Raw genomic sequence first — 20949 nt, forward strand, 5'->3', positions numbered from 1 at the left:
TGTTCTTAAATGTTTATAGCTTTAACACTTATACAGTCTATTATCTCACTTTTATGTGGAGTCCAGCAGTCCATAGCAGTTTATACAACAGTTGATGTGAGTTTGGTAACAAAATAAATACAGAAGTTTACTCCTAAATGTAAGCTAGGCTATGATTCATACATACGTTTAAATTCATTTCACTTAAATAAAGAAAGTATTGCAGTTTCAGTTCCAGACCTTCTATTATCTTAAAGCAAAGTGTGTTACTCTACATGTCTGCAGAGGCACTGCCTTCCGTCTGCAGCAGCTTTTCAAGTGTCCTCTAATCCCTAACAAAACAAGCCATGATTAAATAATAGCTTAGATTTGAGTTCCAGTAAGAACATTTGGCTGGCCTGCTTTTCATTTTAATTTCCTCAACCTAATTTTAGCTTTAAAAATAGTAAGTCGTTAAAATCATATCCAGTTCTGTGTAATTTGGCTGCAGGTTGAAGGTGGAAAAAAGTTCTCTTGGCTGTTGTATTTTAAACCGTATACTATATTTGACAATGACTCCATAAGTTAGCTGTTTTTCTATCTGCTTTCATGAATGTACTGTAACCTGAACTTTAGCTACTTTAATGCTAAAGTAGCTAAAGTTAAAAAAAAAAAAAAAGTAAGTAGAAAAAAATATCGGGGTTTGACTCTTTTTTTTGTCCAATATACCCTCTTAAAAATGATTTACTTCCATTTGTCTTAGATGAACAAATAAATTTAGTTGGTTAATTCACTACTATAGGCTTTAAAATATTGTTAAAACTTTACTTTCCATCGTTTTAAATAAAAGTTTTTTTGTGAGTCACTCTAAACATCAAGGAACACATAAAGGTTCTTTTAGTGCAGACAGATGTGTTTTGTTTTATCTCATCAGTAATAGCAAAAATGGCATGCATTTCTACTCTCATGTGGTTTGCTAGCCCATAAATATCCCTCAACAAATAACCACCCATTTATTTATTTGAATACTTTCTTCTGACAGGGTGTGATTATATTAAGAGGAAGGCTATGGTCACTGTGGCTGAAAGATAAATAGAACTAATCACATTCCCCCAAATTCCTGCTGCTTTTATAAGTATTTAAGTTATTTAAGTTATTAATGTCAATGTAATATGTTTTTTTCTTTCTGTCTGTCTAACTAGCACCAAAAAGTGAGAAGCCACTGGACAAATCCAAGATTTCCATCAGAACTGCTGGTCTGCAGCGTTCCCGTTCAGATGCTGGCAGAGATCATCATGGAGAGCACCGCAAGCCCCCTTCAGGTCTAGTTAAACCCACTGCTGGAACCTCCTTTGGCTACAAGAAACCACCAACAGCAACTGGTACAGCAACCGTCATGACAGCAGGGGGTGCCACCATCTCTAGTGGCTCTGCTACTGTGGGAAAAACCCCCAAGTCATCTGGCATCCCTGTGAAACCTGTAGGAGGAGGAATACCCTCGGGTAGAAAGAACAGTTTTGATGCCAGCAGTGAGCAGAGCTTCCTGGGGCCAAACGCCCGAAACAGCATTCAGTACCGCAGCCTGCCCCGACCGGCCAAATCAAGCACACTTAGTGTGATTGGGCGCCCCACAACTCGCCCTGTCAGCAGTACAATTGACTCTAGTCTGCTGTCCTTGAAACCTGTACCCATAACTTCTTCAGGCCCCAGGGTTAAAGAACCAAGTAGCTCCAGCATTAAAATAACTAATCGAACAAGTACTGGCCCAGTAAACCAGACAGACCGAGAGAAAGAAAAGGAAAGGGCCAAAGCTAAGGCTGTGGTTGCAGACATCGACTGTGCTTCGCTAAAAGGAGAACACGCACCATCCGAATCAACAGGAGAGTCTTCCGTGAAACTGCATGGCCTGAGACGAACTAGCAGCAGCAAATACCCCGAACTGTCATCACCCACCATACCAAGGTTTGTCATTTTATTGATGTTCTGAGGGTTTTTATTTTCATTTTAGTTCAATTCAGTTTTATTTATATAGTGGCAAATCGCAACAACAGATGCTTCAATGCACTTTATACCGTAAGGTAAAGACCCTACAGAAATACAAAGAAAACTGAGAAAACCCCAACAATCATATAACACCCAGTGAGCAAGAACTGTGGTGACAGTGGAAGGTGAAACTCCCTTTTCACAGGAAGAAACCTCCAGCAGAACCATACAGAGACATGCAGTAGAAGAGAGCCAACGATTAATAATAACGAATAATTCAATGCAGAGAGGTGTATAAACACATGAGCGAAAAAGGTGACTGAAGAAGAAATACTCAGTGCATCAAGGGAATCCCCCAGCAGCCTACAACTATTGCAGGGTAACTAAGGGGGGCTTCAGTGTCACCTGGTCCAGCTCTAACAATATGCTTTATCAAAAAGGAAAATTTCAAATCTAATCTTAAAAGTAGAGAAGGGTGTCTGTCGCGCCAACCCAAACTGTAAGCTGGTTCCACAGAAGAGGGGCCCGAAGGCTGAATACTCTGCCTCCCATTCTACTTTTAAATACTCTAGGAACAAGTAAGCCTGCACTCTGAGAGTGAAGTGCTCTAATAGGGTGATATGGTACTACAAAGTCATTAAGATAAGATGGGAGCTGATTATTCAAGACCTTGTATGTGAGGAGCAGGATTTTGAATTCAATTCTGGATTTAACAGGGAGCCAATGAAGGGAAGCCAATACAGGAGAAATCTGCTCTCTCTTTCTAGTCCCTGTCAGTATTCTTACTGCAGCATTTTGGATCTGCTGAAGGCTTTACAGGGAGTTTTTTCAACATCCTGGTAATAACTAATTGGAGTAGTCCAGCCTCGAAGTAATAAATGCATGAACTAGTTTTTCAGCATCACTCTGTGAAAGAATGTTTCTAATATTAGAGATATTACGCAAGTGGAAGAAAACAGTCCTAAATATTAGTTTAATATGTGCATCGAAGGACATATCCTGGTCAAAAATGACTCAGAGATTCCTCACAGTGTTACTGGAGGCCAGGGTAATGGCATCTAGAGTAAGCATCTGGCTAGAAATCAGATTTCTAAGACTTTTAGGGCCAAGTACAATAACTTCAGTTCTATCTGAATTTATGTCTTTAAGTGTTAAAGATATTCTATTATCAAGTACTCAGATGCAATGAAATATCACTCAGACACTTAGAGCAGTTTTAAACGTGCACGGGTGAGAGACTCAGGGAGAGACTCACACACCTCCTTGGTGCAGTCTGGCTTTATTTATACACATCATGAAGCATACAAAAAAGGAAATATCATCCTTATCTTGTCAAGAACGCAGGTGTGGTTTCGCAAAAACTTTGTGTTTTCTACAAGGTTGTTTCTTACTCTTGGGTGGCGGTTTCCTGCTGCTGACAATTAATGTGAAGGCAAACAGTGACAATGTGAAGGCAAAAGAGTGATTATGTGAAAGCAAACCGTTTCCGTTATAAAGTAGGGAGCCAGCAATTAAAATATACAGCTGGTTGAGTACATAACAGAAATATAAACACTCTTAGCTGATTATTATATGAATAATAAAACCTTTAAAAGCAAAAATACTCTGACATTAAGACATTCCTGCAGTTTAACTAATTGGTGTGTGTTATCTGGGTTCATGGATAGATAAAGTTGTGTGTCGTCTGCATAGTAGTGAAAATGTATGCTAAGTCCATAATTAGCCTTAGTTTGTGAATAAAACTCTCTATTTACATGAACAAATTGGAGTCTGTTAGGTAGATACAATTCAAACCACTTCATCCCACTACCTTTAATACCTACAGCATGCTCTAATTGCTGTAATAAAATGTTTATGGTCAGTAGTATCAAAATCTGCACTGAGGTCTAGCAGGACAAGCACATGGAAGGGGGAGTGAATAGAGCTAGGGGGAAAAAAGGCAACATTGAATTTAAAAAAAAAAAATTGGGGCAAAAGGCTTTAAAATAAACTGCATTCAATACTTAACAGGTTTTAAAACGTTCAGTTTCCTTTTTCATCATCATGTCTTTCATGCTTCAATCCTAGGATGCTGAACACTAAGTCTCTAGGTCGTCCTCCTAGCTTGGCTCACCTGGACAAGGTCAACTCAAACAGTCTTGACTCCTGTGTGACAATACAGGACCTTCCACCCAAAGTGCCCCCATACTCCAAGCTCCAAGACTTGGCTAGTTCCCACACGGCCACCCGCCTAACCCCTAGCCCAGCGCCAGTCCTTCATATTGATTCACCCAGCCCTTACGCAAGTGAAAGCCTGAGTGGATCGCCGATACTCTACCCCAAACTGTCAGGCATGCACCGCAGCTTGGAGTCCCTGCCCCTCCAGATGAGTGTGCCTGCAAGTGCAAGGTTTGTTACAACAAACACCCGTGATAAAGAAGAGAGGAGTACAGGAACCTGGGGGGCTGGGAGTAGGACGTCCCTCACCCTCTCAGACAGGCAAGTGTCTGAAATATGTAATGTAAACTGTGTCAAAACTGATATGTTTGGGGGAAAAAAGGGGTTATGCAGTTTTAATGTCATCAGTGTATGTTGTTAGAGAGTTTCTGCTAAAGAGTAACTCTGAACAGACAATTGGTTTTGTCTCCTTAGAGGAGAAAAAAATGCTTAATACTTCTGCAACTAATTTGAAAAAGCATCAAAGTTTAAAAAACAAACCCTCAAAAAATTGAAGCAAAACCTTGGACCAAAAAACTATTTTATTTTTCATTTTGCTATCATTCAGGGATTCCTAATTCAATTGGCAATACAAGAAATGCTCATTGCACAAGAATTCAGTCATAAAAATGTCCACATGTCTTTTCATTAGAACAATCACAAGACTTTGCATTTATCCTACGAGCAGCTAAGGATGAAGCCCAGCTAAGATGAAGTTTCTGTGTGATGGTTTGGCTATACATTTCTGGGCAGCTGACACTCATTTCACTCATATTATATGTGCCTTTTTCTGGGAAAGGAGAGTCCACGGTCTCATTTTGAAGATGAAGAGCTGCATCTATCACAAAATTTCTCTTTATTGAGATGGAGATAGTCCAGATACTTTCCTGCCAAAGGAATGTATGTTTAGGCAGACCCAGGCCATGTTTTCTGAAAATTGTGTTTTTACTCTTTTCTTTACAGCTTGCAAACAGATCGGAATACCTTGCCAAAGAAAGGCTTAGAGTATGTCAAAACACTTATTGTCAAATTGTCTATTTAAAATCATGCACTATGCTGCATCTTCAAGTAAATAACCTTTCTTTTGCAGACGCTATGGCTCAAACCTATCAGAGAGTGAAGAATGTAAGCCAGGAAGACGGCACTCCCACAACATAGTCAGCATGACAGAGAGTGATAGCCCCCCTCAGTGGCCTTCTCCTACCCGCACCCTGCACCCATTATCCAATAAGATTCCTCTCACCAATGTGGGTGAGTTTATGTGTTCCATTTTGGCTGGCTAACAAGTTTTAAAAGCCCTCACTTTTTGAGCTTTAACATTAAGGGCTAATCTTTGATTAGCGATGCTTCTTTTTGTTGAGCTTTGAGAGGACAGGGCTATGGAGCTCGTGCTGAGAGAAAAACTTTTACAGTTGAGCAGGGTTTGCACAAGTTGTCAGTAATGCATTCTGTATTGTGAGTGAAAAAGTATTGGCCAGATGTTTTAAAATAGATTTTTTGAAAATCTGAATTGAATTATGCCATATGAACAACTACTTAAACTTGAGTTTAGGTTCAAAATATGCTGGAGATGAATGCAACAGGGGTCGAGTGAGGCTATATATATTGCTGTTGTGTCAGTGTTGCTTTACACTTAGTCATCAGAATGAGAGTGCTATACTGTACCAAGGTGTAGGAGTGTTTTGTATGCATATATGTATCTGTGTGGAGCACTGAACCATACCAACTATCTGTTATGATAGTTGCCCCAATTTCCAGTGGCACCCCAAGGATATCGCGGTCCAACAGCATAGGCCCCCCAAGTGATTCTGCCTGCGATCTCTATGGATCCTCCCCTCTGGGCAGCAGTATGTCCCTGGTTGACCGTCCAAAAAGCATGATGCGGTCTGGGTCTTTCCGTGAACCAGGAGAGGATGGTGAGTCTGTTTGACTCACTTCCCTGCAGGGGAGCTTTCCAATATGACCTCAAATGAAACAAAGCTGTCTACTCATACTGCACACAATCTGTCTATCTGCAATCTAAGCAGAATGTTAGACTCGTTTAAGGGCATAATCTGTGGTGAAAATATATACAAAACAGCAACATTTTAATCCTGCTACAACTCTTTGATAATTTACAGACATTTTAATACAGAGTCCAACATTAGGATACCCCTAACTTCAGTTTCTTAATGAATTGGTTTGTTTTTACACATTTAAGTATTTTTTTAATTACAGAAATCTGAATGAATTTTAAACAGGATATGCTTTATTTTTAACTGTATGAAGTCAGCTAAGTCACATACTGTTTTATAATGTTATAGAATATTGAATAGGATTTGAGGGAGCCTTTGGTATATTAAAAAATATTTAATTTCTAGATTCTTTAGTCATTTATTTATCATTTTGGTCTATGATTATTTCAACATTTCTTTGTTACTTTGCAAATTAAAGCTGCCTTCTGTGAAACTAAATTTTAATATTAAGCTTACAACTCTACCTTGTGTTTTCAGTGCATGGCTCTGTGCTGTCTTTGGCATCTAATGCTTCATCCAACCATTCCTCAGTGAGTATTTACAGTCTCTTTTTTGTAGCATAGGAAATGTTTTACTTTTAATCTTGTAGCATTGCACTTCCTCTTTATGTCTACAAATCATCCAGGAGGCTGTTTTTTAAAAGTATTTCCTGTGTAGGATAAGGGTGAATTTCTCATTAGGAGACCAGCTTCCATAACTACAAGTTATCAACTGGTTTGACATGGGAAAGTTCTTGTATGCATTTATGAAACTGTCCAGCTGATTCCTAAGCCTCTTCGTGAGCTGGTATCGGGGTAGTGATAACTATTCTGAGTTATATTTGTTTTGATGACTAGTTTTAATGACTGCCCGTGAACTGAATCCTCTACACTATCCCTCTTACTTTCGCCATGCTTTCTTAAGAATGAGGAGAGGATACAAGGGGAGGTAAGGCAAACATGCCATACGTCTTCAGATCCCATTTTGCATTTGTACTCGCCGTCTGTCATTTCCTGTTGAAATGGGTTCTGTCATCAGATGGTGTCACTGGTGCTTCAGAAAGTCTGAGATTATATCTCAGAAGCTCATAACTCAGTTCATTCAGTTCATTTAGTTTTATCTTTAATATTTTGTGTTCTTTAACAATACATTCTAACATTTCATAAAGACAGCCAGTTCTCATTAAATTCTGAGTGCATGAGAAATAAGTTGAAAAGAGACTTTCATCCAATTTCTGTTGGTTTAGAGTATATTTCTGGATTATTTTGATTGCTGTGGTGGAGCATTAACCTTCATGTTACATTGTTTATACATTCTTTGATTTAACCAAACAAAGCTATGCATTTAACACATTCCATTACTGCATTATCATTATCAAAGTTTGTGTTAACATCTTCATCAGCTCTGGTTTTATGTCTGAGGTATTGTGTATGGTGCTGTGGTCATACTGTTCAAACTTGATTTACTATTTGTCTACAGCAAATCCGCAAGTTGAGACGGGAGCTGGAATCCTCCCAGGAAAAGGTTGCCAACTTAACCGTGCAGCTTTCTGCCAATGTACGTAAGCCTTACCCCTACCTCCTGTATCTCTCCACCCTCGTTTTCTGTCTGTTTTCCAAAGTTAATCTGATAATAACTTGGCTACATAACAGGTATTCTCTCAAAGTGCTCAACCACAAATGTAAATTCCACTTGATTTAAGTCATTGAACTTTTGTCCCATAACCAACTAAAAGCAGGTGTACCCGCAGTTTTGTGAGGCTTATCTGGGTGTGTAAATCTTTGCTAATCTAAGAAAATAAAAAAAACTACATTAGTTAACTTTAATGTAGTCTAACTGTAACCCTGGCATCTACTTAAACAGCATGCTGGACACAGAACCTAAGATTTACCCCTCTAATTGCACTTAGGCCGAATTACGTCTTCTCTCTCTATAACTACTTTCCCCCCGCATTTATTAAAATCTGTATCCTCTTAAACAAAATCATGTAACCCTACACCCGGCTACTCGCTTGTAACTTTGTTTCTACCAGCTTTCCCATCCCAGCTACTTTTAATTATCTTATTGTACAGCTTGTGACCCTTTAATCTGCAGTTTCTGATGCAGTAGACAACATTCTTCTTTTGCACATGCACTAACAGGCTTTGCTGTTGACTAATCTGGATGTTTTGATGTATGTATGGGGAACTAAGTGTGTTTGTTGGTCTGTCCGTATGTTTTTGTAAGAGGTTTTCGCTCTCCTAACACCATTATCCCTCTTTTTTACAACCTGGGCTGCATTGACTGCTGGACTCACTGCTGCCCTCTGCCTGCCTCCCACTGTCCTGTACCTCTGGATGCTGTGTGTAGCAGCTAGGCCAGGTTTGTTAGTTACTTTCAGAGCACCCTGTCTCACTCTCTTGTGACATCTGACATGGTGGTCTTGTGTTGTGGTGTGGCGTAAGCCTTCCGATTTGAATGCTAATTTTCATTTTAAATAGAGCTACAACTAACAGTTACATTCATTATTTAATATAAAACAGCTGATCTAAAAAAATGTTGCAGCACAGTTTTCTGAGGCGTCTCTTTGTATAGTTTAACTTTGACTTATTTTTTACTTTTAGGTTTTAGTTTTGTGGCTGACATGAGTTTTACTGGAACGTCTTTCCGGTAGTGTAACATATTAGGTTTGCTGAAGGTCTGCTGCTCTTAGTGACAATTCAGTAGCTGACTGCTCTTTATTTAGGTGGTTAGGATAGCTTTAAAAGCTTCTGAGGAGGTCAGCAGCAAACCTAATGATGAGTCAAGCAGTATGAGACAAAAAATGTATTTTTGGTAGCTCTAAATGTATACCAGAGGGTAGTAACAAGTGGACTTTTGGACATGGAAGATATTCTAAAACAACTGAAAAAATAAGTCTGCAAAAAGATCCTTGTAGAAACTATTTATTGTAAAACAAAGAAAAACTCACATGTACCTGTTAACTAATTAAATGTGATTTTGTTATCCAGGGCTTTTGAGGTTAACAACCTTTGTCCCATAGTGCAACATCCCCTTGAACATTACCACCATTACCATAATGTCCTTTTTACCTCTGACATCATCCGCAGCTGTTGACTCTTCCATCCCTTCTATCCTCTCCCAGCAGATGAAGAAAGCTATTTGTTCGACGTGGTGTGAGTGTGTGAGGCTGCAAATCGATTTGTTTCAGCTGGTGACTCATACCTGTCTGCTGCCTCACCATCCTTCACACACAGACACACACTCTCTCTTTGTAGCCTTTTAACTCTGTGTCTTTCTCTCATAGGCTAATCTGGTCGCAGCATTTGAACAAAGTCTGGCCCTGATGACAGCACGCCTGCAGACACTGTCTGTCTCCTCAGATCAAAAGGTATTTTGGCGATATTACATCGATGATTGAATACTATAACGGTAGCGAAGTCTGTGCCAGTCTCCATTTATTTACATGAGGAAATTTGATGAGAAAAGTAGGTAACACTAGAAACACGCCATAAACAATCTCTTACATGACAGCTAAAAGCAGACAGAAATTACTACATAATCAGCAAATAAATTCCAGTGATGTTAATCATAAACTATGCACTCTGCTCATTAGGTTAGTTTTGTGAGTGAAAAAGAGACCAAGTTGCATAGTTGTCATGAAAATGAGATGCGAGTCATGATAGGATTTCGATGTTGTCACTCAACACAACCTGACATCCTTAGTGAAAGTGAAGAGGCATTCCACAGTCGTCGGTACAGAAAAATCTTGGCTCAGTTACTAACCCATCAACTAACATGACTACATACTGATGTTTCCTTAAGGACTCTGAGCTTACTGAATTGAAGGACACCATTGACATTCTGAAGGCCAAAAATACTGAAGCCCAGGAAATCATTCAGGGGGCCCTCAGTAATCCTGATGTCACACCCAAAGGTACAGACTGCGCTTTATGATATACAGTAGGATTTTGACTGTCATATACTTCTGTCTCCTTGTTCAACTCTTCTATTTTCTTTTGGGTATTCAGAGCTGCAGATCAACCGCCAGAACTCCTCAGAAAGCCTCTCCAGTCTTACCAGCACCACCAGCCACTCGAGCATGGGCAGCCTCAAGGAGCAGGAGGCCAAGAAGAAGAAGAAGAAGAGCTGGGTGAGGAAACACTGGTCACTGACTAAATTTGTGCCTAAGAAGTTCACCAGGAGTCTTAATGTACCATCCTGTATGGCATCTGTGCAGGACAATATATGGCAGGAAAAACAAATACATTTCATCGTTTCATACAAATCATCAGGAAACGAGATGAAAGTAACAATATTGGTATCAATTTAGTGATTCCAAATTGATCAGACTGACCACATTCAGTGACTGTGTTGATAAAACTGGGTCGTTTTGTTCTTTTTGTCTTACATATAACATCTGAAATGTATGGTGGAGCTATAGAATTATAATTGCTTTTAATTGTGATTATAACAATACAGCTCAATGGTTAAATGGATGAATATTTTAAATGAATGAACATGTCTTGCTTCCTTTTCTTGTTGTGTCTTGTGTGTTCAGACTGAAAAAGTCAGTTGTTGTCCTACTTTACGCTCCTGCTTGTGTGTGTGTGATTCGCCTCCTGTCTTGTTCCATCTTTCGTATTAAATATGACTCTGGTCTCTCCCTCATGCTGCCCCGCTTGTTTATTTTAGGTCTTTGAGGTGAGTGATGTTGCTACAGTAAATAAAACTCAAACCTTTTCCACTCCAGCCTGCATGTGCTTTGAGTCATACTTCCTAAATGTTGGGAAATGTTCTGTCATCCCTTTTTTTGTTTGTCTGTTTTTCAAACATACACAGTTACTGTATGATTTAATCATGCTTTATTATTAAATGTTTATTATTAAATTTATTGTCCTGTGGACTTCAAACTGCTGTTACAATTTTCAGGAACTGAAAACCCCAACATACTAAATGAGTTTTATTAAACTAGTTTGCTGTAAATCTAACATTTCACCAACTTTTTTTTGTTTGGAAATTTATATTTGCCTACTTTTTGTTTAAAAAAAGCCACATTCTGTGAACTCTCAGGTCATCACAATCACTTTTTAAGAATTTCTTTTCAGCTGCCTTTTGCTTTTATTCTTGTTTTTTTCCCAGGCTTGTTATTTATTACATCTCAATTTCATGTATTCTCCCAACAGTTACGCAGCTCATTCAACAAGGCTTTTAGTAAGAAGGGCTCAAAGCCAACTGGGCCATATGCTGACATTGAAGAGATTGCCACCCCAGAATCCTCAGCACCTTCCTCCCCCAAAATCCACCATGATGGAGATAACCCTCCGGTGTCAATGAAATCCTCAGCCTCAGCATCATCTTCAAGGTACCATACAAGGATCTTTATCATTGTTCTATTTATATGCATATCAAATAAGGAATTGAATCACAATATAAATAAATACAAACTTCTCGTAGATGTGAAAACAGAATATCACAGAACTATGTAAAATTGTTATTTTCCTGTCATTCCTCTGATCCCTGCTACAGTACCATAATGATAATTTTCCCATAATTTCATTGTCACCAGACTCTCTGAAGGGAGTGAGGCAGGTGATGATAAGGTTGTAACAGACCTGCGCACAGAACTGTGGGAGAAGGAGCGTAAACTGACAGACATCCGCCTCGAGGCTCTGAGTTCAGCCCATCAGCTGGAGCACCTGCAGGAGGCCATGAACAACATGCAGGTATATATAATTTTGTCTTTTGTTTGTTTCATAAAAAGGTTGGCCTCAAAGTGCATTTCATTTTCCAGCCGGATGTTTATTTTATGAAGATTTTTGTCTAGACCAGTTGATTTGCTTTTGTAAAAATCTTACCCTTTAGTGTTTTGTATTTTGCAATTGGTAAACAGTGCAGTGATCGGTAATTTTTTATTTATTTATTTATTTTTAAATAGAGGACAATCGAAAACCTGAAGGCTGAGAACGACCATCTGAAGACAGGTACTTTGTCTCCCTGTCCATCTCCTGGACCCTCCAGCTCTGTTTCCCAGTCCTCAGGTCTCACTGCTCTGGGAAGCTCATCACCCCGACAGTCAGTAGCCATGCACGTGCCTAAAAGCTACAGCAGAGGGCTGAGTGAGGGGAGCAGCTCAGGTACAGCTCCGTCTTTGACATTTATATTTATAGGAGTAAGAATGCAACAATGAGTCCCATAACTGGGTAAAAAAACAAAACAGAACAGTGAAAATAAGCATGTTTATCTGAATGATAAAAAGAACTTCTCAACCGAATTTATTTGAAGAAAAAATAATTTAATGTAATTCAGTATCACTGAAATCATTGGATTTTCTAGAATCCCTATAATTGCCTCATGCCATTATTTAGAATCTATATGCCCAGAGATTAAATGTCTGATAACAATAAAAATTAAAGTTACAGTGTCAAGGAAGTCAAAATCCATTACTTGTTTCCTTGGTCATTTAATACATGGTGATGTAAAAATCCATGCTTTTGTGCTGAAGTCTATAAAATATGATCTTTTAAAATTACAGTTCAGTAGATACAGAATATAATGCAAAATTAACACTGCTTGTTTTCAACTTTCAACTTGTGCCTCATTAGCTTTCTTTTTTCTGTTTATACACTCTTTGATTTACTGCTTAGCAGACATCCACACTGCAGATTCTCTCAGCCTTTCCTCACAGAGAGATGACCATCGTGTCAGGGTCGTGGTTTGTGTTGCGGATCTACGTGTCTTTAAAGATGTATGTTTTCGTAAATTTGCTTTTTCTAAATCCTTCCTTTCCTCTTAAATTGCCTCTGCCACCTGTGAATCACCTATTAACTTCACTTTGTGTCAACAGGAGGTTAAACAGCAGGATTTCTTTGTCGGCACTGTCAGAGTGAATGGCAGGATGGATTGGGTGATGCTTGACTCAGCTGTCAGCCAGGCTTTTAAGGTGAGAAATCCTCACTCACTGCAACCTGTTAAAAAGCTGAATGCAAATTTGAAGCATGCTTACAATTACAATTCAGCTGTCACATTAACTTTAGCATCAAGAGGAGCATCAGGAGCGCTGTTCAGAGGTGTAAAGTAAGACACAGAAAACATACATACCAGTGCTTCTGAAAATGGTATTTAATTCAAAAACTCACATCTTCTACATTCACATAAAGTGAAATATTTAAAGCCATTTCTCTTTTAATTTTGATGACTCTGGCTTAGAGCTCATTAAAATTAGAAATCCAGTGTCTTAAGTTATTATGATTTTCCCAAGATCAATCAAAAAGAGTTTATAGTAGAGAAACGTTCAACATCTGTAGTATCCTCATCATGGACCAGCAACCACCATTAAAACCAGCAGATGATATGGCACCCCTAATCATTATAGACTGTGGAAATTTCGAACTGGACTTCAAACTTCTTGGATTCTCTACCTCTCTACTCTTCCTGCAGTCTCTTGGGACTTGATTTTTAAAATGTAAACAGTAGACAGTAAATCTTTGAAATGTAAAGTTTACAGTCATCTAAAAAAATGAGACTTTGTACCATTGAGCAACAGTCAGGTCCAGCTGTAGTTCTAGCACTTTGCTGAAGATATCTGTATCTTAAACTAACCTCACTTCACTCCTTGTGAATCTCTTCCAAGTTCTTGAATTGACTTTTTCAACAGTCCTCTCAAGACTGAGGACATCCTTGATGGTTGCACACCCTTTCCTACCACCCTTTTCCCTTCCAGTCAACTTTCCATTAGTATGCTTCAGTACAGCCTCTGAAGACAGTCAGCCTTTTAGCAATAACTTTCGCTAGGTTACTCTCCTTGTGGGAAATGTCAGTGATCATCGTCTGGACAACTGTCAAGTCGGTAGTCTTCTGCATGATTGTGATTGCATATACTGAACTGACAGGTACACAATATTCATACCATTTTAATAGTACTTTACTTAAACTTAAATTGAAATATTCGAATATTTTGAGTTATTTTTTTATGGAAGGAACTTTAGGGTTTAACTATCAAAACGAATATTGAAAATTTAATATATGATAAACTAAATGGAAATTACAAACTTTTTCATAATTCTAGTTTTTGAGCTGCATCTGTAAACTTAAAATAACTTTCTGATTTTGTTACGAGGGTAATGGGCTTGAAAGATCATTCATTTTATTTATGTGGTGGTAATAAAACCAAATGTGTTGTGTGGAGGAATAGCTCTAAAACTATTTTTTTGTTATACTGTACATATTTTTCTTTTTCTTCTTGTAAGGAGTTTTCTTTACTTAGTTTTACTCAGTTCTGCTTTTCTTTACTTTTTCTTCCAGGTATATATAGCCAAGGTGGACCCTACCTCCAGTCTGGGACTGTCTACAGATTCCATCTACAGTTACAGTATGGGCCACATTAAGAGAGTGCTGGGAGGAGAAGCTCCTGAGACACAACCCTCTCGCTGCATGTCACGAGGCCCCAGTAGCATCACAGTGGCACTGAAAGGTTTGCAGAAAATGTATAACTTCTAAAGTGCTACTAAATTTAAGATGTTTTATTCACAGAATTAGAAGTAAATTCATTCAGATTAGTATTGAAACGTAAAGTTTGGAATTCAACATTCAAATTTCCTAATTCACAATGATTTTTGTATGAGGCTTTTTTTTTTTTTTAGCTTGAGCCGACTTCTCTACAATCATTTGTGGTCAAAACCAATGAACTGCACTGTTCTGATCCTTGGTCAAAGCAGCTGATGAGGTCATTATTTCTCCCCAAACGCTATTTTATTAAAATAATTATTTTTGACAGTTGTGACCTGAAACACTACACTTCATGTTATCCATATGTCTGTCCGATTCAAACACTGAATTATATTTAAGGAAGAACTAATTAGAATTTAATGGTCAAAAGTGTTTGTTTGTTTTACCCCACAAAAATGATTTTTGGCCTTGATGCAATAATTCAAATGCATTCCTATGTATATTATAACAAAGTTCAACAAATATCAATACAATAAAATTATGTGATTTATATCTAGAAGGTCAAAGGTCATGTCTAAACAGATATAGATGTAAACAACAACGTGACCTGCTGTCAGAGGCTCACTTAGCGTTATCACTAGGATTATATATTTGAGGTATAAGCATTTACCCTTTGGCACTGTTTTGTTTTGTTGAGTTGCACACATGTTGAGCCCATCAGTGATTCTAAACCAGAGTGATGATTGGTGGGAACAGTCATGGTTCTGGTTTGGTGGTTGACCCCGCTCCACCTTCGCATGCAGGAATGCGAGGAGCCAAGTGCTCGGAGAGCTGGGAAAGCAGCGGCAGCCCAGACAGGGCTCTGAGTAACATGATCTCAGGGCAGTCAGGCCCAGCTGGTTGACCAGCGTCAGACACATGGGCCCCATAGATGTTAAGGAAGATTGCACTTCTGCAGGCTGGGGGATGGGGGTGCAAAGACTTCCTACACTTGATGCAGAACTATTTTTAGAGTGAAATGCTTGAGCTCTGTGCTGATTATGAAGGACATGCAAAGTAATATAAATCTGTTTTCACAACATCTTCTGACTGAAGCCAGTCCAGTTTGCAATGTGTATTTTTTCTGGTATAGATATTAACAGAATTCCAATCAAGCATTTAAATATTATGTATCAAACTGCACTTTATCACCATCGCTGATACATCCAATGTAATTAGCAGATAGTCATCAACTTTGTTTATTAGAGCAGTTGATCATGCAAGTCATTCTTTCTTTCCTTCACTATGCTCAGGTTTGAAGGAGAAGTGTGTGGACAGCCTGGTATTTGAAACTCTCATTCCCAAACCCATGATGCAGCACTACATAAGTCTTCTACTCAAACATCGTCGTCTGATCTTGTCTGGGCCGAGTGGCACTGGGAAGACGTACCTCGCTTCCCGGCTGGCTGAGTACCTGGTGGACCGCAGTGCTCGCGAAGTCACAGATGGCATTGTGGTCACTTTCAACATGCACCGCCAGTCATGCAAGGTAACAGAAACTGATGTGCCCTTAAAGATCCCCACAATTCTTCTTCCACAGACTGAGTTTGTCCAGTCTGCACCTGTATGATTTTACTTTTATCATTTTGTATTGCAATCTCTGTCTCTTTCTTTGTAGGATCTGCAGCTTTATCTTTCTAATTTAGCGAATCAAATAGACCGGGAAAGCGCAACGGAAATACCATTGGTGGTTATTCTGGATGATATTCATGATCCTGCTTCCATCAGTGAACTTGTCAATGGTGCTCTAACCTGCAAATATCACAAATGGTAAACTTCGTCTCCATGAATACAACTTGATAAACCATAGTTATGTAGGTGCTGAATGTGGCCTTAACTGTGCAATATTGTTTAGCCCTTACATTGTTGGAACAAGCAATCAGCCAGTGAAGATGATTGCAAACCATGGCCTGCATCTCAGCTTCAGGTTGGTTATAAATGACTATGTAACTAATATATAGCAATAACCTGTTGAAACTATTAATGCTGGTTGAAGAATTTTTGCATGCTTCATTCAATAATGCTGTCCCAGTACTATAAGTAAGAGGATAATGATAGGCTTCTAAAAGCCAAAAGACCAAAATAAAAAGACGTCTTTATAAATATTAACATTAATAGTAGTTTATAAAGAATAGCTCATTTCTATCATTTTAACATTAACTATAAACTACAATGTATCTAATGTTGGTGTAGCTTAAAGGTAAACCTTCTTAAATAATGAAATATGTTGTTAACAAACTATTAAGTCTAGCGTTGTGACATGCAATGCTTCTCATTGTCTCAGGATGGTGACCTTCTCCAATAATGTGGAGCCAGCCAATGGCTTCCTTGTGCGATACTTGCACAGGAAGTTGATGGAGTCCGAAGATGAGAGGAACTTGACCAATGAGGATCTAATCAGGGTGTTAGACTGGGTTCCCAAACTGTGGTATCATTTGCACACCTTCCTAGAGAAGCACAGCACATCGGATTTCCTCATAGGTATGAAGCACTTGAGACTTTAGGAATGAAGAAACAGGTTTAGTTTCGATGTGATAGTTGTTGCTGCATTCTCACTCTTCTTTCTGCTTTTTTCTCTTTAGGCCCTTGCTTTTTCTTATCCTGTCCAGTCACAGTGGATGAGTTTCGATCATGGTTCATTGATCTTTGGAACCACTCTATCATACCATACCTGCAAGAAGGGGCCAAGGATGGCATCAAGGTGAACCACTTTAATCATTTAAAGTGAAAACTTTTAATCAGCTTTTATTGATTAGGGCAGCCATAACAGCAAATAAAATAAGTAATTCTTGTTGAAATAAAACTTGGTCAAGATTAATTTGCAGTTTGATTATTCTCTGAAAGCACCATTGTATTTCCTTTCACAGGAAATGCTGTAGTCTAATTTTACTTTGGTGCTATGTTGTGACTCCTCAGGTCCATGGCCAAAAGGCAGTATGGGAGGACCCAGTGGAGTGGGTGAGGGGCACCCTGCCTTGGCCATCTGCCCAGCAGGACCAGGCAAAATTGTTCCACCTACCTCCTCCCAGCATCGGCTCCAGCAGCCCCTGCCAGCCAAGTGAGGAGAGGCCTCACAAAGAGACTCCACCCAGCTCCATGGAAAATGATCCTCTGGTAATAGAGACAGTGTCCCAATACTTTCTATTATTTCTTAAACTGATCTGCAAACCAGAGAAGTTCTAATTTCCCAAATCTCTCTTTTGTTTTTTTATAGATGGCAATGCTTTTGAAACTTCAAGAGGCTGCCAATTTCATTGAATCACCAGACAAAGAAGACCCTAGCCTGCCTAAACTTTGAATACAAAGCTCACACCTAAACACTTAGCTCTCCAATTTTTTTGTTTTTGCTTACTGTACTGCAGTGTATGCAGTGCATATTCAGGAACAAATGGACCCTCAGAAATGGTTGTGGGGCTATTAAAAACCATCATTCCTGCAGGAGAAGTTTGAAAATATGACTTATTAAATCCAAATCATTTAACCCATTCAGTATTTTCAAAAAACTGTTAAATGAAAAGCTATGTTCTCTTACTTAATTATATATTTAAGAATCACTTCACATAAATCAGATATCTTTACCAGTATGGTAGCCCTCAGTACTTTTAGATTGGTGCTAGTGGATTGTTAAGAAGTCCATCAGCTCAGCACTTCAGCTTCAGGGGACTTCTGCAACAAAACACACGGTCAATCCTGTTTTATGCTCAAGGGCACCTTGAAGTGTTTGTCAAAAAGAGCCATTGGAAAAGAGTATGACAGCATCACAGATACCAGTCTTTCTTGCAAGGTTCTTTGGCACATATCTACTGTATCAGTCTTTGAAGGCCAAATCTTACATATATGCAATCCTGAACTCTACAGCCCGAGCAGGTGAAACTTATGATATGCCTTAAGACAAAGACATCAATGTCACCTCAACTTAAGCAGAATATACTGGTGCTTTTATCAATAACATCCTAAGACAGCCGCATCCTAAGCTGTTTCTTCAGCTTTCTATATTATATATTACAGTTCATCATGGTTACGTTTCACAGCAAAAAAAAAAAAGTCTGAACACTCCAAGTGGAATTTTCAAAATATATTTTTACTTTTTCCCATCTTCTTTATCATTTTCATAGTTTATGAGTTAAATCTGCTGTCATACTCTTTTGCATAAAACAGAACTTATTTATCAGTGATGTAAGTTCATCACTTTGTCGCTGCACACTTAATTTTGTTTTAGTCGCTACTTAAGTAGTGCCACCAATGTCGCCATATGTATCAGGTATTAGATACTTACTACACAGGGATGATATAACTTAACAAACAACCTCTAATGAAGACATAACGAGTAAATGTTATTTAAATCCAATTCAAGATTGTTTCTCTAGAACATTTATGTAGGAAAAGGCACATCTCTTTCAAGTCTTTCCCCAAACATTCAGACTAGTTACTGTGTATATTCTGTAAATACAGTCAGATTGCATTGCAGTTACTTTATCTACATTAGTTGGTGCAAATATCGAATATACTGAACCAAATACTGTACTTTAATCATGCATATTGACTGTCAAGTTAGGGTTTTAAGTTCAACTATGAATGTATAGAAAATACCTATACAGCAGCCGTATAACAGTCATGTAGGAGGTGCTTTTAAAGTAAGCCTTATCAAAGTTCTACTGCTAAACACTTTTATTAATGGCTGAGCAGGGTGGCTTTAGAGCTGCCTGTTTCTGTTTCATTTTTTACACGCTTCACAAACAAAAAGAACATTTTCTCCCCACTCATGTTTAATTTCATTTAGGTACGGTACTCATGGTGCTCCTTAAAAATGTCCCAAACTGTTTTAGTGTTGGATAAAAGCTGTGTAGATGTTCTGGGTAGGTTAGCAAAAAGTTGTCTGTAATTTCTGTCAACCACAAAAGAAATATGAAATATATTTGGAAGAAAATGTGTGACAGTTCATAGGAGATGTTATTAAAGACATTCTGTAGTGGCTGAAGTCATGTGAGATCTTATACGGTATATACCCGAGTTGATGTCCTGCAGTATTTATGTTTGAGAGGATTTTGGGCACATGATGCAGAATCAAGTAGTAGAGTGCTTATTCCAAGGCAAGAGTTAAAAAGATTTAAAATGCTTTATGAAGAATTTGGTGTAGATGTGTGTAAACACGCCCCCTATGGAGTAAATGACAGATTGTTGTGCAAGTGGTGTTGAAATAATTCTTTATCCCCAACATTTTGGTGCTCAGACTAAACTTCACCTGAAGTAAAACCTGTAAATGAATGTTGGACCACTTAAAGACAGCTCAATAAGAAAGTCTAAAAACTTATGTCTGAGATGCTTCATGCTTATTTGCTTTATTGCACTGTTTGTATAAGGCTGGTTTTAAATCTTCAAGCTAATCTGCAGCTCTTACTGGTCACAAGCAAACTAAAAAATGAATGAAGAAAAGACATCGAAGAGCAAAAACGATGTCAAGTGTCTGGGACTCTTACCCTGACATCATGCTGACTTTGATTACTGTAAATATGTGAGGTATCAGACTGTGTTACAAGCCCCTCTCTGATCTGTTTTGCAGGTTAACTAAAGCCATCAACTCCAGCTTCTCATTCACTGGTTATTGTGCCTGTTGTTCTGTGGTAGCTGTGATTTGTGTTTGCTTACTAGTGTACTGGGACTATGCAGCAACTTCTACTGGTGTTGGCAATCAGCAATGATGAAATTCACAAACAAACGCTGTGTTTTCATATGGTCGGGCTTTGATTTCTTAATTCGGACCAAACTGCACCACATGATAAGTGTCAGCTGGAGATAGAGCCTTAAAGAGAAGAGGATTTGTTTGGTGATACATTGAAGACAGGGTTCATAAGTTTAGCCGATGTGTTTTGTCCTTATGAATGGCAACTAAAGTAATGCAGCTGGACTTGTAAATCGTCAAATGACAATAAAAAACGAAATAAAAAGCAATTCAGTTCCAGTTTATCAAATCACAACAGTCCCCTCAAGGAAGGTTAAAAAATCAAAAGATGAGGTGGAAATAGTTCGCAGTTAGTCTGCATTAAAACAAGTAAAAAAAACAATCTGACATCTTAGGCCAATACATGTTGCTGAATAGTCATATTTTCGCAAAGCTTGTTGTGGACTAAGATTAAGAAAACAATGTTACGCTGTATGCAGTGTCACTAATGTGCAAATGTCAAGGGTTTCTAAGTGTTGTAAATGCATGTAAACTTGCTGTGTGATGAAAAAATGTTAACATTAATGCATTGTTTAGGAAAATCATTGATAATAGATGATAATGTTTTCTTTTTTTAATACTCAGATATTTGATATTTCTTTTTTTTTTCTAAAGAATCCTTTGTAAAAGTTA

At 38.4% G+C, this 20949-nt stretch overlaps 1 protein-coding gene across 4 annotated transcripts in view; it reads left to right on the forward strand.

Annotated features, from left to right (window-relative positions):
- The window catches only part of nav1b (neuron navigator 1b), an 83786-nt gene extending 65748 nt beyond the window's left edge, over positions 1-18038 (forward strand). For 2 of the 4 annotated variants that reach the window (XM_080301141.1, XM_080301142.1), the window contains 24 exons: positions 1161-1920; positions 4009-4419; positions 5101-5142; positions 5228-5388; positions 5880-6053; positions 6630-6682; positions 7056-7079; positions 7611-7688; positions 9418-9501; positions 9936-10047; positions 10142-10263; positions 11297-11475; positions 11680-11836; positions 12049-12247; positions 12758-12858; positions 12958-13053; positions 14415-14583; positions 15851-16086; positions 16216-16367; positions 16453-16524; positions 16882-17078; positions 17180-17298; positions 17514-17711; positions 17812-18038. In XM_080301141.1, coding sequence (XP_080157267.1) covers positions 1161-1920; positions 4009-4419; positions 5101-5142; positions 5228-5388; positions 5880-6053; positions 6630-6682; positions 7056-7079; positions 7611-7688; positions 9418-9501; positions 9936-10047; positions 10142-10263; positions 11297-11475; positions 11680-11836; positions 12049-12247; positions 12758-12858; positions 12958-13053; positions 14415-14583; positions 15851-16086; positions 16216-16367; positions 16453-16524; positions 16882-17078; positions 17180-17298; positions 17514-17711; positions 17812-17895 — 3980 coding nt within the window. In that variant the 3' untranslated portion in view covers positions 17896-18038. The remainder of the gene's footprint in view (positions 1-1160; positions 1921-4008; positions 4420-5100; positions 5143-5227; positions 5389-5879; positions 6054-6629; positions 6683-7055; positions 7080-7610; positions 7689-9417; positions 9502-9935; positions 10048-10141; positions 10264-11296; positions 11476-11679; positions 11837-12048; positions 12248-12757; positions 12859-12957; positions 13054-14414; positions 14584-15850; positions 16087-16215; positions 16368-16452; positions 16525-16881; positions 17079-17179; positions 17299-17513; positions 17712-17811) is intronic. The other 2 variants (XM_080301143.1, XM_080301144.1) reach the window with 2 other exon arrangements.
- The last annotated feature ends 2911 nt before the right edge of the window (positions 18039-20949 follow it).

This window comes from Astatotilapia calliptera, chromosome 5, assembly GCF_964374335.1.
Source record: "Astatotilapia calliptera chromosome 5, fAstCal68.1, whole genome shotgun sequence".
Taxonomy (NCBI): domain Eukaryota; kingdom Metazoa; phylum Chordata; class Actinopteri; order Cichliformes; family Cichlidae; genus Astatotilapia; species Astatotilapia calliptera.